Genomic DNA, 17,221 nt, shown 5'->3' on the forward strand with positions numbered 1-17,221 from the left:
TGGCTATTTGCCAGGGCCTACCCTTAGCTTTGATCAGTCTTCCTAGGAACTTTTTTGGTTAGGCGCCTTGATGCCTTCGGGCTTTTTCATTCATTCATTCATTCATGTTTTATGCCAAACGCTCTGCTGCCCATGCGACTAGATCCATGATATATTAATAACTGTAAAAATAAGTAAATCCATAAATACTGCCAGTTCTGCATGATATATCTATGCCACACGGACGTGGCCCTAGGTTTATGTCTCTTTCTGTTTGCTGCACAGAGTGAACGGGGCTGTGGTGCAAGGCCATGAAGCTGATGTTGGGACGCGCACCTCTTTCTATGGCTTTACAGCCTTCACGATGCTGGCCTCCCTGGCTGCACTAAATGGAAGAGGGTTCAGAACCATCCCCTTGGGTGAGGTAAGTTGCCCTGCCCTGCAGTCGCAAAACAAGAACGCAGCAGACTGTTGGGGTATCTGAGCCTCTGATAGCCAATCCCCAAGAAGGAGGGGTTGTGGGAACGCTGAGCATCTGAAGGGCTTGGTTCCAGCGCTGCTTTTCACATTTTAATGTGACTTAGCTGCATCTGCCTCTTGAAGTATGTCATGTTCAGGTATCGACAGCAAACAACTTTAGCTTTGTGTAGTTGTAGCTGTCTTTGGGTAACTGACTGCTGTCCCGCTTTTGCTGTTTTTAGCCAAAACATTATTGTGTTCAATCCCAATGTTTACAGTGGGTTAGGGTCAGCCCATTGCTTATCATTGGTTCTTTTTCTTATCAAATTCTGGCTTCTTATTCAGTGGATTTTCTTCATCTTCTCGTGTTTGCCCCGCCCATGGATCATAGCTTCTTTACCCTCTTTTGATTGGGTGACTTATATATTTCCATTGCTTAGAATTAGGGATTCTTCTTTTCATTTACTTTCATCACTCCCTGGAAGTGTGAGTGTTGTTTGCTCTCTCCTGCCTGCTTCCTTTGTGCTACGCTACTTTAACATTGCATTGCAAGTAGTTTTCTATTACTTTCTGCTGCCCGGGACAGAATCGCTTGTTTTAACAAGGAATTTCCATTTCCTTTGTCACTAATTCTGTCATCTGTTCTTCTACATTTGTAATCTCAGCTAATCTACTGTGTATTGTTTTATCTTTATGTGCAGATGCTACTACTTGCTGCAAGAGGCACTGTAGACCCAATCATGCACAGTGTTTTCTCTCACTCTGCTCTGCAGTAAAGAGATCCAACCTCCCCAGTCTTCAGTGCACTTTATTTGACCTCAGCTTGACTAGTTCGTGTTTTTGGGAGCGCCATGTTATATTGGGATTAGATGACATTACCAGGCCCTTGCAGCATGCCCAAGGATTTGTGCAGTGGCTTACTCTGTGACGTTCTGTTCCTAGTTACTCCTAAATTAAGTTCGGCAGAATATGCCATCCACAATGCTGTAAAAATATTGCATGTTTTTGTGAATATACGTTTGAAAACGGTAGCATGCCTTACATCTTTTTTATTCCATTTCCTTTGAATGTCTCCAGAGCTTTACGAACATGTGTTTTCATTTGTGCTTCATCTGTCCTATCAGAAAACGAATTAGGAAGCATGATTTTATTTATTTTATGCATATATCTGATATTGTATCAGAGCAGAATATTTAAAAACCCGATTTGTGACCCTTGACTCAGTGCCCCACACATCAGGGTTGGATATACTTTTTAGGGGCATGACTGTAAAGTGATGTCTGTAAAGTGAATGCTCTGTATTGGAACACATTTTTTAATTCACTGATAAAGAGGCTAACATACCTTGTATTGAAGCAGAAACTCCACTTAAACAAACGCAATGTCTTGGATCTTGTTAAATAGGGTAACAGCAACATCTGGTTTATGGTAGATTCCACACTACAATTATTCGTGCACAGCGATTTCCTTTGCATTTCTGTCCAGTGTGAGTGAAAGATTTCAACTCCCACAAGTATATGGCATTGTTCTGAGGGAGATCTGGGTGGCATTTTTTTTATCACCGCCCGTGCATTATTATTATTATTATTATGATGATTATTATTATCATTAAGGGCTTGACTTAGTGTTCGACGGACCAGTTCCTCTGTCACAAACATGATGGATATCCAGTCCCCCCCATGCTGCATGTGCCATTGGATATAAGGCGCTTGTAATGCGGCGGACGGAAATCTGTCACGGTTGTGCTTGAGTAATCAGTCCTCCAAACTCTAAATCAGGCCCTAAATCCATTAGGTGACCCTTAGTAGCGAGAATCCTTAATACTCTTCCCGACTCCATAATCACTCCCTTTTCAACACTTGAATTCATATATAGAGGTGGACACTGGAAACATGAGAATTTCATGATTTGACAGCACAGAAATCAGCTGAATGTTGTGTATTCCTCCTTTGTGGGCTACACCAATAAGACAGGGGACAATATTGCTAAAGTAGCAGCAAGAATTGCCCCCCTATCAAGTCCTTGCCTTCATCATTGTTCAAGCCAGACAGGTTTAAAACTCTTTGCCATTTGAGCTTTCTTTGCCAGGAGTCTTCATATTCTGATTGCCATTCTTGCATTATCATCCTAGGTAACAGCCATTTCAATTCAATAAGAAAGTTTGCAGTGAGTAATCTTATTCCTCTTTCTTACTCATCCTTCACCATGTCTTGAAACTTGGTTTTACACTCAGAAGCACTAACAAGCTTGTCCTCTCTCTCTCACCCTCTCCCTAGTCACTGGCTGCCGAGTGCACCAAACCGAGGAGGGGCGTCAGAATATGGTGCCAGCAGTTCCATCACTGGCGTAACAAAACGTGAGAGGGCCCCCTTGCAATGTACGTGGAGGGGCCCTCTCTGGACTCAATCAGGAGCTCTCCGGCCAGAGTACTGGGCTGAGGGGGCACCCCTGAAGCTTTGGGCCTCCCCCGCATCACGGGGCTGCGGGGGCCTGTGTTACTCCACCGAGTTCCATTGAAATACAACACGATTGCTACTCAAAACAAGGCTCCATCGCAGCTTGGGTTGTGCGTGAATTCATATATTTCATTTAGCCACCACTGCGTGTTTCAGACGATGCAACGGCCTTGATCACATAACAAGCAGAAATACTGTTAAAGCGATCACATGATTAGCATATTCAGCATCGAAGAATTACTACAATTAAACAAGTCTCCATTTGTGTAAAGTGCACATTGGAGCCAACACCATAATTATTTACAAATAAAACAAAATTAAATTAAATCATTACCCTGCCATTCACTGATGTAATCAACCTTTACATTTCATAAGCATTTGGTTGTGCTAGACATGGAAAAAATACTTTCATTGTATTAATCTTGACTCCTGCGGAGCCCTTAAAAATCAAATGAATTCAAAGTGAAAGAATATACAAATATGCACAAATGTGTATATCCTTCCAATGGTGTATAATAAGAAGTACATACTTCATCATCAGCAATAGCTTTGTTTCACTATACAATCACAATTCCACTATTCACTTATTAAATGGCACACCATTATAAGTTATAATATAAAAACTGGCACATTCTTCGTGTTCCTTCTACATAACAAATCAGCATTAAGCCCAAGTGCGCAAATTGTAGTTTGCGTAGTTTGCACACAGGCACCTATTTGAACTGCCATTGTTTTGGAAACAATTATTGTGTTTATTCCAACATGGACTTCACACAAATAGAGATTGGTTTAATTGTAGTACTTCTTCACTGTTGAGTATGCTAATCACATTATCCCTTTAAAAGGATTTCTGAAAATGGAGCTCATTGTGTCTTCACGGCCTTCCATCAGCCGAAACATGTAATGGTGGCTAAATGAAATAAATTAGTTCTTTCACACAGAACCAAACCTGCGTCGGAGCCTTTTTATGAGTAGAAATTGTGATCTATCTATCTATCCATCCATCCATCCATCCATCCATCCATCCATCCATCCATCCACCCATCCATCCATCCATCCATCCATGTATGTGTATGTCTATGGGATAAAGGTACCCCCTGCCATCCATTATAAGGATATTGCAATTCCATAACAATATAGAGGAAGGAGGCTGAATTCCCAGTTCCTTTATAAGGTTATGGAACTTGGAGGTGACTTGCAGTATCCTTAACATGTAGAGCAAGGGGTACTTTATCCCATACAATACAAGGCCACACCATCGTCATTCCCACAAATCACTTAAAACTTTGGTGTGTAGTATTTTTGCAAACATGAATAATAAAAATAGATCCTCTAATTAAAATACAAATGCAGAAAAAACCTGTTAAATATTTATTGAAAAAAGATATTAGAAACAGTTGAATGCAAGTCAGTGTAAAGAAAAGCTGCAATAAATCGGAATGAGTAGTAACATTCAGAAATATTCAAACTTTTCTATAAAATTCTATGGAATGCCAAAAATGAACTCGTTCCTCCTGCTAGTCACTGCAAGCTAGACAAATAGAGCAGAAGAAAGAAAAGTAACATTTTCTTTTTGTTCCTTTAAACAGCTCGTGACCTGACTTGCCCTGCCTTTCAACTGGGCTGCTGGCTCTGGCAGCAGGCATTGCGATTTCAGAACTCCACTGTAATAAATTTATAATAGTCGAATTCTGATGCATTTTCTTTATAATCGGCGGCTGGGTGCATCACAAATCGCTGATTAAAAAGAAATTAGTGACTGCTGTTTATACAGGGATTACAGAATGCCATGTATTATATATACACTAATTAGCATCATAAATATTTGATTGTTCAAATTAACTACCATCAAACATAGATAACATGAAATGAATAATAATTTCAAATTGGTCCAATGTATTCCTGAAATACTACATGTAACTTCATCTCTTGAATACTCCAAATTCATGTATACATAGCACGCCAGGTGAGGCCAGCTAAATAATTTTAAATGTGGAAAGGAAAAGGGTGGCTAAAATGTGACACAATGATGAAGGACTGAAGAGATACAAAAGCAGTCTTCTTCTTTTTTAACGTAATGGTGGTGGTGTAAAGGGTTTTCCCTTTAAATGTACATTCTACACAATGCAACTCTACGACCCTGTTGAAAGATACGGCTGAAACGTATCCGGCTGCACTCTTGCACTTTTTGGAGAAAAATTTAATAATAAGGATTATGAGAGACGGAGTCATGCCGCTTACATCCTTCTTGCGCTGCGAGGCAACATGATGAAGGCGGGCTATGAGAAATTCTCATGGTGATGTAAATTGTCGTCACCGGTCCACACATACCGAGCACCCAGATGCGAGATGAAGCCTGGAAAACTTTTAGGATAGGAAGGAGGATTTCTGCCTCTGGCTGAGCTGTAGTGCATTGTCCAGATATGGAGATTGAAGCGGACGTACACAGAGATACAGTGAGAGGGAAATGGGTTCAAAGGAGAGGGGTGCATTGGCTACTCACTCCTCCTAGGAGATGCGGGGTAAACCGACCCCACTCTGATTCCTGATAACCCAAGCTGGGCTCCGTAGGCTGGGAATTCGGGTACACTCACCGTGGCATTTGTCTGGTGGGGTTGGACCTTGTTTTGAACAGAAAACGTTTGTATAAAACAAAAAGAGAAGAGTTGTCCCGGCAATCCTGGCACCCGGATTTGAAATGCAAGAATGCACCCGGGCTGCTTCATAACTAACAGTAACAGAGTCATAAAGGTGAAACAAAAGGAATAAGAGAAATCCAATAAGGCGGACAGACATGAAACGTGAAATGAATGCAAGAGTGTTATTTCAAGATCAGAGTGGTGATATGGGAATGCCTACTATGACACAGAGAGATGTGGATGCAACACCATTTAAATTAATAAAGGAGCTGGAACAGAAAAGAATTATTGAGATCAACAAATGGTGGTAATTGACGACAGTTAAAAATTAAACAGAATGTGGCAGAATTCTGAGAGGATTAAGAATATTTATACTTCCAACACTGAGTGAACTAGATCCGGATTTGTCAAAACAAAGGCAGGTGGATACAAATGATTGTTCAATGAAACTCATGCACACGCTAATCACACAAGCGGATAGGAAATTGACCAAAACCACAGAAGGAATTAGAGAACTAGAGGAAGCACTGGAACCCATGAAAGATGCTGAGGAAGTAAAAAGTGTATTAAAGAACATGGAAAGGAAATTGGAGCAACATGAAAAGAAAATAGAAATTAAGAAAGCTAAGAACTTCAATTAGGATGAGAGACTAAGCGATGGGAAAGGTGTACGCTTTCACCAGAAAATGTGATCCTCTATATAATAGGCAAACTATGGAGAAGAAGATGAAACAGAGGCTGTTCCCACCAGTGTGGAAAGCTTGGAAATACGTTTGGGGGCTGAAGGACCCACAACCTCATTCACCAGACTAGACTTCTTGGGGTAAATGAGGCTATATCAAATTACCACAAAGAAACGTGGAAGGGGAGCCTCACACAGAGAGAACACAAACCAATCAGGGCAATAACAAGGAGATCGAAAAGGAGAAGAGGCAGAGGGACAAGAGACAAAAAATGAAGGGGGATTAGTGCAAAACAACTTAATTATTGATTTCTCCTCTAAAACCTTGAATGAGAAACATATCAAACTTTTGAACAAGGGATTGACATTTTGGCCCAACTCTAAACTAAATCTACTTAATGCTAGAATAGAACTTTATACGTTTTCAAGAAAATGGTAATTAAAAAAGTACTTTGCACAGAAAGGAAACAGAAAACACAAGGAAGAAAGTAAAGAGCTTATGTCAGTAATAATAGTCAAGGATATGAATCAATTGAGGTCTCTAACATGTCTCGAGATGGAGACAGCAGGCATGGACACATGAGATGGATTGGATGGCCTATCAGATCTGGAGATATGGGAGCATTTGGGTATTCCAACTGATGAAATGACAGGCAGCAGTTGCAAACTCAGGTTAAATATTTGCCCTCAACTCCCAGCAGGGAATACAATTGAACTATTCCAGGAAATCAGGACTGAGGGGCTGAATAAGATTAGCCTTGGGCATACCACATGCAAAGAAGCATGCCTAATAATATGACGAATGAAGACTGGGCAGCATGCTTAGATCTGCAACAGGATGAAAGTATCATAATAAAAGCCTCTGACAAAGGAGGGGAGATCGTAATCTTAAATCGAGATAAATATATAGCAGAAGCTAATACACAACTGAATAACAAGGATCATTATAGCAGACTCACTAAAGATTCAACCGCTGAAAATATGCATGCATTTCACCTAAAATTAAAAGAATGGCACAGAAAAAATCTCCTGGATAATGAAGAGTACATTTACCTTAAAATGGCTCATCCCACAATGCCAACAGTCTACATTTTACCTAAAGTTCACAAAGAAAGTCTAAATTGTGAGCTCAATTGGCTCGCTGCTTGAGAACACTTCAAGATTCAATGATATCTTTCTCTTTCCATATGTAATGACCCTTCCATTGAACCTAAGGGACTCAAAAAATGTCCTAAACAGGATCAACGGCAAACCATGGAAATCGAAATACCTTATGGCTATGGTTGATGTGGTATCCCAGTATACATCCATCAAGCATGCAAATGAGATCAAAGCGTTCAGATACTTCCTGAAATCCCGCTCAATATCTCTATTAGAACATTCCAACTTTACTTGAAATGATGGACTTTTGTCTTCATCATAATATCTGCATGTTCACTTACAGCTACTTCCTGCAAGCACAGGGAACTGCAATGGGGACATCCTTTGTGCCAACATATGCAAACCTAACGATTGGATGGTGGGAGGTGGAGACCGTATGGAATGACACAACATAACAAAAATGGTACAAATAATTTTATGGGTTTGTTTTATGGACGATCTGTTCATTATATGGGAAGGTGAAAGAGAGGATTGTGAGGTTTTCATAAAATTCTTAAATAAAAATCACAAGGATTAAAATTCACCAATGAGATTAGCGAGAAAGAAATCAACTACTTGGACATAGGTGTTTACATTGAAAATGAGAAGATGTGTACTAAACTTCACAGAAAATCAACCAGTATCAACAGCATTCTCCATGCGAACAGTGGGCATCCACAGGCTTTAAAATAGAGTGTTTTTCTGAGCCAGACTGAATTGCTCGAAGGATGCAGCATTTGATCAACAGGCCAAGGAAATGTATCAACGATTCAGATTAAGAGGTTACCCCAATAAAGTTTTAGATGATGTTTTCAAAGGGGCTAAAGAAAAGAAATGAGAAAACCTGCTGGTGGTGATGCAAAAGGCCGCAAAGAACATAGATGACCCTGAGGTTATAAAATACATAATGGATTACGATATGTCTAACTATGAGACAAGAGAGCTGCTGAAACAGAACTGGAAGATCCTCAAGATGGACAAAACTGTCAAAGAACTGTTGCCTGAGCACCCGTGTATATGGTATTAAAAACAGCATCTTTGGGTGACTTCTTGACAAGGAAATATATGAATCCTGACAACCCGGGGAAGGCAGGGATTGCAGACTGGTTATTCAGAAATAAGAGAGGGTTTGGGAAGTGTTTTAAGTGCAACACTTGCACCTATGGCCAAAATACAACTGATTTCGTAACTCTGCATGAAAAAATAAACAAGTTTAAGGAATGGATAACCTGTGGGACCACATTTGTTGTATATGTCCTTGAGTATACATGTGGAAAGAGGTGTGGGTAAAGCACTGTGAATAAACTGACGCTCCTCATTATGCAACATTTACATACGATTAAAAATAAAGACTTTTCATCACGTGGCTAAACATATTTGGGAAGTTCATGATGGTAAAGTCAAAGACATGAAATTTTAAGGCATACAAAACCCCCGGGGTGGTAACAGAGAATTGGATCTTTGGAGAGCAAGTCCAGATGCTTAATTCTGATGGGAACAGATTACCCTTGGGGTTAGAATTTGGACGCTGAGCTTCACATCCTCATGTAAAATGTTCCTCCTACAGTGCTCGTTCTGGTGAAATTAAAATAAATCGCTTCCAGGTCAACATTCCACACTGGTCATTGATGATTTTATTTTGCATTTTTGCATATAATGAAATGTGACACTATTACGTGAATAAGGTTTAAATGAAAGCTGAAAAATATGGAAGATGTGATCCTTCTAGTATAAGGAACTTTATATTCTGCACCAAATTCGTGATAGATTATAGGATGTCATTGGGCCTTGAAATGAACTGATGGCGCAATTGACAGTGGAATTTGTAATTAAAAATAGAATAGCATCAGTACTTTACCAAAAAGGATATAACATCATTTTAGCACCTATACTTTACATGTATTACATTTGCACTTTGAATGAACTTGAATTACTGTTTGCGTATTTTTCACATTGACAGGGATGATGCTTGACACAAAGGTTGATAATGCTTGCATTTGCACTTTAAGAAAAATGGGAGTACTGTTTGCGTACATGGCATAATTCTAAGGGACCGTGAATTATGGTGCTTGTTGGACCCTTCATTGGTCTTGTAAAAGCACTTTAGATATAAAAAGACATGGTGAATTGTGTGATAGCATCTGCATTCGCACTCTAGATAACTCTGAAGTACTGTTTGCGTATTCTGCACAGTATTATGGGACTATGAAGTATAGTACTCATTGGGCTGTGTTGTAAAGAAGGACAACGGTTACTTCTTATCTTGAAAGAGTTTATTGGAAAGAACAGGTGAGAGCCAGGCAGCACGGCTTCCAGTCCAAGGTACAGGCAGCAACTGAACTGGCACCAAGTAGCAAAAATGTATTTGATCTGGAATGAGTGGAAGAAAGAATGCTTATTCAAAAACCTCCAGTACTCATTGTATCATATAGTATAACCCCATCCAGTATGCTACAAGTATTTAAAAAATTTTTTTAGTCAACAGAGAAAAGGAAAACAAGGGGGTTAATTAAACAACTTAATTAGCTCTACACACACCCTCAGTAATGGAAAAAGGAGGTGAAAAAATGTGTAAAGAAAGAGAAAGTACCTCACGTGCGCACCACCAGAGGAGCTACTGGTTGGTTCTCACCAGCTTGCCCATGTCTATTTCATCATTGGTAACTTTCTCTTACGAAAAATGTGCAGTGTCCAGTGCAAAGAAAAAACACACATAACAAAACAATGTGTATTGTGAAGACAAGAACACAAAAACTGTGCCAACAAAGACAGAGAAGGGGTTAGACTCTCGAATATTTATTTATTCTTGTTAGGAGTCTATCCCGCTGTTTAAAAACACAGCATGTTGAATACCTTGTTAATGACGGCCAACATGTTTCATTGCCAATTATTTTGTGGCAAATTCATCAGGACGAGAAGAGGTCAAAGATCACCTCCCTTGACACATACCATTAAAAAGGACTGACAAACACAAAGAGACAACATACAGCATCATTAGTTCGTCGGGAGGTATATTCAGAGTGCATCACGGAAAAAATTCAGGATTATGAATTCAGATCCATTACCTAGTTGGAGCTATGGGCTAAGCATTCTTTCTTCCACTCATTCCAGATCAAATACATTTTTGCTACTTGGTGCCAGTTCTTTTGTGTTGAAATTATAGTTGATTGGAGGGTGTTCTGGCACGTCTTCCCTCTGTAGCTCCTCTTTTCGATTCAACAGGCAGCAACTGACCCATGGACTGGAACACCGTGGAAGAATGCAACCGGCATTCTATGCCTCGCTCCCAACGGGGAACACAAAGAAGCAATACACAACACATTCCCCCCTTACACAGAAAATAAAACACAGTAACCAATTAAATAGTGCAAAGGAATTTCCATAACTATACACAACAGTATACAGTAATTATAACTATAACCACATTACATATTCTTTTAGCCAACCAGGAAGTGTTCTCTTCCTACTTCTACTCACACCAGCATCCTGTGTAACCACAACCGGATCGATGGCACTTGAGCGCAGTTCCATCATTCCAGATTGCACCCCTTCCAAAACTTCCATTCCCCCATCCACAGGTTGAGCTAAACACTTCCTTCCATTAAGATTTACGTTTCTTCTTCCTCTTTTTTTATCTCCTTTGCTTTGCACGCGGGGGTTTGTATCCCATCCTCGTCGCCAGTTGAGTTGTTGTAAAGAAGGACAGCGGTTACTTCTTATCTTGAAAGAGTTTATTGGAAAGAACAGGCAGCAACTGACCCATGGACTGGAACACCGTGGAAGAATGCAACCGGCATTCTATGCCTCGCTCCCAACGGGGAACACAAAGAAGCAATACACAGCAGGCTGACCATAGGTTTTGCATTTGCATTTATATGTGACAAGATAACATCTGTTTCTTTGGTATTGTCTGTACCCATATCCTGCAAAATGGTTGAAGTACTATCAGATAGTATTTCAACCAACTTGTCTCCCTTCCAATGACGGTTTACTCGTCCTTGGGTCCCAGGCACCTTCTCCGCCGAAAGTATAATCCCTACATTCCAGTATACTCCCATATTGGCTTCTCAGGCCATCCTGGCTCCTGAAACAAAGAGTTAGTTTCTCTAACGAGCTAGGTGTCCTTGCACCTGCAACAGAAACATGGGAACGAGAAACTTTCCACTTCTCTGAGATTTTCTAACATCTCTGAAACTCAAAGCCTTACCGAGGGAAATCATTTTCGGTCTACAATATTCAGCTAACATAAGAAACGAAGCGTATATGCGATCAGGCCTCTACACAAATTAAACACACATTTCTATAATCACTCTATAAGCATTGATTTCATTACATTTCATATATGAGTAAGCAAACTACACGTGCGGACTTTAATATGGTGCACGTTTAAACCTAATGCATCACATTACACGAAAACCAATCATTATGCATTGACTAAAATACATTTCCAATTAACTACGACATTTCTCTTCATAAATGGTATGGTTACATTTCTAATCACACTATTATAAGCAGATTTTAGTAATACATTTCTAAGGCACACGTTAATATGGATCCCCTAATATGTGGGTGCGGACTAACAGTGATTATGATGCATCCCTACAAATTTCAGAATAACATGGCGCTCTATCATCACTCTCAAAACATTTTTCGTATATTCCATCTTATGGCTGCTCAACATAAGGATACAGTCACTGCTGCTTTACAATGTCTCTTCAATTGAGCCTTCTGCTCCGATCATCGCCACGCGGTTGGGGCGCTGCAGATCCGCTGTTGGGCAACAGACCGTCCCCGCGGCCAGAACAGCCGGTAAACATCCACAACAAAGAGCTTTCCCTCTTGGGAACGTCCTTCCCAGAAGGCCAGAAGGTTACCTCTGCCATGGAGGGCCGCAGCACTGCCAGATTCCGCATTCAAACATCAAATACGGGCTTAACGCGTTTCGAACTGTGAGTTCTTGATCACAAGCCAAAGTGAAGAGGACTGCAACGTAACAGTGGAACACCTGTAATTTATTATCACAATCCCGCCCCAGTGGGAGTGACAGAGCAATCCTTGTGGGCATGTGCTACACAGCACTCTGGTACTCGTAGTTTCCATCTTTAGTAAGCCCCCAGTGGGTGTTGCAAATGTCACTCTCAAAACATTTTTCGTATATACCATCTTATGGCAGCTCAACATAAGTATACTTTCACTGCTCCTTTACAATGTCCCTTCAATTGAGGCTTCTGCTCTGATCAGCGCCACGTGGTTCGGGGCGCCGCAGATCCGCAGTTGGGTGGAGGGCCATCCCCGCATCCAGAACAGCCGCTAAACATCCACAACAAAGAGCTTGCTCTCTTGGGGATGTCCTTCCCAGAAGGTTACCTCTGCCATGGAGGGCCGCAGCACTGCCAGATTCCCCATTCAAACACTAAATACGGGCTTAACGCGTTTCGAACTGTGAGTTCTTGATCACAAGCCAAAGTGAAGAGGACTGCAACGTAACAGTGGAAGACCAGTAATTTATTATCACAATCCCGCCCCAGTGGGCGTGTAAGATCAACCCTTGTGGGCGTGTGCTGCAAAGCACTCTGGTACTCGTAGTTTCCACCTTTAGTAAGCCCCCAGTGGGCGTTGCAAATGTCACTCTCAAAACATTTTTCGTATATACCATCTATATATATGCTTTAACGTGCTAACCTCCCTTTCCTGCTATTTTGTGGTTTTTTTCAATTTTAAATTCTTTTTGCAAGTGCCCAACAATTGCACACTGCTGCCAGGCTTCTTGATTCTATATAGGCATAAAATCACGATGCATACTTTATTTCTTAGTTAACTGTTCCAAAATGGCTATATAACATCTTGGAACGCTAAATTAAGAATTATGTATAAAAAAAATCTTTTCGAGATGCCTTTGTGCATCAGTATGCCATCTTGGATTGATTTTTGTTAAGCTTCATGTGCACACACACAGTGACCCTCATGAGATGCTTTTGCTTCAGCCTTATTGCATTCATCACAGCTTAAGGGAGGAAAAAGCACTGGTAAAGGCAATAGTTGTGCTCTGCATTTCAAAGACAAGATCTACTGTTTAGCAATCCTCTTTAAGGATGCTGTTCAGCAGCAACAAATATAAACAGCTGGTTATTGCCAATGTAGGGAACGTTCAGCATCATTTTGCACTGGAACATCACAGTTTATTGAGATCGGTATGGTCCTGGAGGTAAGTCTTACCTGAATGACAGATAAGGGCAATCAATTCTTGTATAATCATACTCCCAAGCAGAGGAAGCTAGTCTTGAGGCTCCCTGTCACCAACAAGAGTCAGGGACAGAATACAAAGGAAAGCCGCATAGGCGACATTTTTCATGCAAGTCCCATTAGTTGCAGAGTGGCTGAGCCCCAACACAAAACAAAGGTTTGGGAGAGGTTTCCCTAGGAAGCCTTTTAAAATGTGGATATAAAATTGCATTTTAGAGAACATTTTCCGCATGTACTACTAAAACTCCTAATTGTGCGTGCACATTCAATGATCTCACGATGCCTTACGGGTATTCCTTTGTATCATGTTACATGGCAGACTTTTGAGCAGAAGAGCCGTTTTATTTTCCTTTATTGAACACTGTGAATAACACTCCACAACGTGAACTTTGTGTAGATTACTTTCATATGCAATGTAGGCGTTTAGGGGTTTGGAGCCGGAGGTTGGGTCTAAGTTACATATGGAGACGTTTTTATTTCTTCAAGGAATTAGTTATACGTTCTAGCAATTAAAAATAACTACATTTAATAAATACGAAGAAGGGAATTTGCTACTGTTTACCATTCTGCTCAGTACCGGGCAGAAGTGTTGCAAGTGTTGATGTGCTCTATCACGCATTACAACAAGAAGCCCAGCAAACATGTTAAGAAAGCTGTGTGCAAACATTGCGGGATGGTTTTCAGAGGCAGTAACTACACCAGGCTGCACCTGCCCAGGAACTACCTCGGGATTGGCCGAGGGGGCCTAATAATGGGCACGGTGTCACAACGCCCTGCAGCAGTGGGATTTGAGTTTAAGGGTGAGATCAGGTGGGTGGAAAACAGCCCATCTCAAATGCTGGTTTTACAAGATGGCTCCGTACCAACAAAAGATACGCTTCCGCAGTGACTGGCAGGCGCCCTTGTGCATTTTTAATAACCACTTGCATGTAAAGCCAGGCACTAAAGACTTCCTTTGTGGGTATCCTAGGAGACGAGGTACATCCACTTCACGGAAGCCGGGAGAGATTATGCGTGGTTAAAGGCGCTCGTCCTAGACAAAGAGATGCCGAAGGGAACCCTGGAGAATTACAGGTAAGTGCGGGGTCACCTGCGGCTCCTTGAGTTACCTGCTACAATCACAATTGTGTAGCCTCGTATTGGTCCTTTCTTCTGAACAGTGATCCTCTCTCTCTGCATTACAAAGCCCCGCAGCCTCAAACTGTGGATAGGTGTTTCATTTCCAAGAATCCCGCGCATGCGCCTGCGAAGGGCATCATCTGATCCCCAAAGATGAGCCCACCTCCCCTTCTGTACAGAACTCACTGTTTCAGTTTGAAGCCACTGATTGGTGAAGTGCCCAGGAGCTGTGTGTAGCGTAACCTGTACGTCATGGGGCAATGGTGGGATTCGCATGCGCACTTTGAGCCGTCACAATATTGCAGTAATGGACATTTTGCATATTTTATTGTAGCACACTATTTTGCCACTCGATATTGCGATGAAAACACAAAATGCTAGCATAGAATGTTACTACAAAACTTTGAGTATGTGTCATGCTCTTTCTCTTCGGCTTCAATGTCAAGGCAGCTGCAGACAGATAGCAAGAACAATCCTAAACCATGAGCATGCGAATGGCTTCTTTGCTTTTAACACTGTATCAGATGGGACCCTAGGTATCAACCGCTGTATTTGTTTGCCACAGACTCCGACCAAGGGATGATTTTGGTGATAAGTTTGATGTGAAAAAGTTTCTGGTGGTCCATCCTGACTTCATGAGATATATCAAAAACAGGTAAGTGAATCTAACGGATCCCGCTGCATTAACAGTGCACAAGCACTCGTGTGATCAGTAAAATTTACAGTGAGCGTGTACCTTTTCTAAAAAGAAATGTAGTCATTGGTGCTTTTAGCGTCAGAGCAAGGCAATGTGTGTGGTAACTACTAAAGTTGTGGATTCGTACAGAGCGCATCACATGTTGTTGAGAGGCCGCTCTGAACCAAGTATTGTGAGCAAATATCAAAAGATGGGGGATGTAGTGAATGTGCATTTAAATGTTTGCAGTCCTGTTTACACCATTTCATTAATAAGGCATAGATTGTGTCTATAAGTAGGATATAAGTGTTTGCTAGTGTGTGCTTTTTATTAATGGACTCTGGTGCCAAAGAAGGAAAGGTACTGACCAAAGCGAAAAGCTACCTCCATTACAAACTCCTGGGACCCTGGAGCAGGATGGTGTGTTGTGTATGAAGCTTTTATGCTACCTCTGCCGAGCAGCTATGACCTCAATGTTCCACTTTCTACACCTTGAATACAGATCACCATTAAAGTTATAATCTGGATTAAGAAAACCCAAATTACTTGAATCAGTTAAGTTTCCTTCTCGGCCACCCTGCTTTCTCTCATCTGTACCTCTCGGCACCATTCAACATTCATCAACCATAACACATAGGAAGGGGGATCCCTCAGAGCTTTGCCAGGCTCTGAGCAAGCAGGTTGTACTGCATAGCTTCTCAAACCTGAACGTTTTCAATAAAAGTGTCATGCAGGGAGTAATGCCAGCAGAACTCCTGCTCCTTTGGTTAAGACCTCAATTTGGAACTGCTTTGAATCACACAGAGACTAGTAGTTGCTTATGAGTACGGTATACAATTAATGAAACACAAAGTCTACTTGGACTTGAATATCAATGGATTTACAGCGGATAATCTGGAATATTGCCCCTCTGATTCCATTCATGAAAAATATGAAAACTTTGATTCCCAGGGTAAAGGACAACCAAAGAGGGTACCAGGGTTGAGCATTGTAAGTCTGAAGTGTGGCTGAGGAAGAAGAACAACGAGGGCTCCTAGTAGGGCATGAGATTGCCCTCCTACGGATCAGATGCTACACCACAGCAGGAATACTTAAAGTAAATTGGGTAAAATCCTTCTTTTTGATGATTGCCCATTTAGGCACACCTCTCTGCCTGGGAGGCCTCTAGCTGAGATGCGATCTGAGTTGCAGAGAGGGAGAAATGGCATGTTTGAAGCTTCATGGAGTTGAATGTTACTTGCTTGCCGAGTGTGCTGGACCAGGAGGACTTTTGGGTGATAGCAAAGCTTCCTCCCTTCTTATGTGTGCGGACTGCACAAAGGATGCTGTAGCCTGTGCGAAGAAGGACATCTAGGACGTGCAAAGATGTGGGGTGAACTGTGTTTCTGTGTTGAAGAAGGTATCAAGCTTGTGATAGGTTATGAGGTTTGCGCTGTCTAGTGTGTGTAGCACTGCAGAGCAAGTATTAATGCGGTACAAAAGGGGGTGGTGATGGACGGAGCATCAGAACCAATCAAACACTCACACCCAGTCAACAGATCTAGGTTTGATCCATCACCGTTCTTTAGCCCACTCTGCCACCCCAGTTCAGACATGGCCATATGCAAATCAGTCTGACCCTGTGCCTCATGGGAACAGTCCAGCCCGAACTGCCAAGCCATGCCTTCCCTGGACCGGAAACAAGCTTCCTAGGACCGGATTCTGGCATTTCAGCCGTCTTCAGCCAGGCTTGCTTGAATCCAGTGGCAAAGTGAGCAAGGGACTCACGTCTGAGCATACCCTGCCAACTTATGGCGAACAAAGCGGTACAAAAGGGGGTGGTGATGGA

The 17,221-nt window shown here is 41.6% G+C and overlaps 1 protein-coding gene across 1 annotated transcript in view; it reads left to right on the forward strand.

The window, feature by feature from the left end:
• Positions 1-17,221, forward strand: part of ST6GALNAC1 (ST6 N-acetylgalactosaminide alpha-2,6-sialyltransferase 1) — a 231,715-nt gene that overhangs the window by 142,349 nt on the left and 72,145 nt on the right. Inside the window, exons 5-7 of the mRNA XM_085614935.1 lie at positions 265-403; positions 14,569-14,672; positions 15,283-15,372. Of these exons, the coding sequence (XP_085471061.1) occupies positions 265-403; positions 14,569-14,672; positions 15,283-15,372 (333 nt within the window). The remainder of the gene's footprint in view (positions 1-264; positions 404-14,568; positions 14,673-15,282; positions 15,373-17,221) is intronic.

Source organism: Triturus cristatus, chromosome 7 (genome assembly GCF_964204655.1).
Source record: "Triturus cristatus chromosome 7, aTriCri1.1, whole genome shotgun sequence".
In the NCBI taxonomy this organism is placed as follows: domain Eukaryota; kingdom Metazoa; phylum Chordata; class Amphibia; order Caudata; family Salamandridae; genus Triturus; species Triturus cristatus.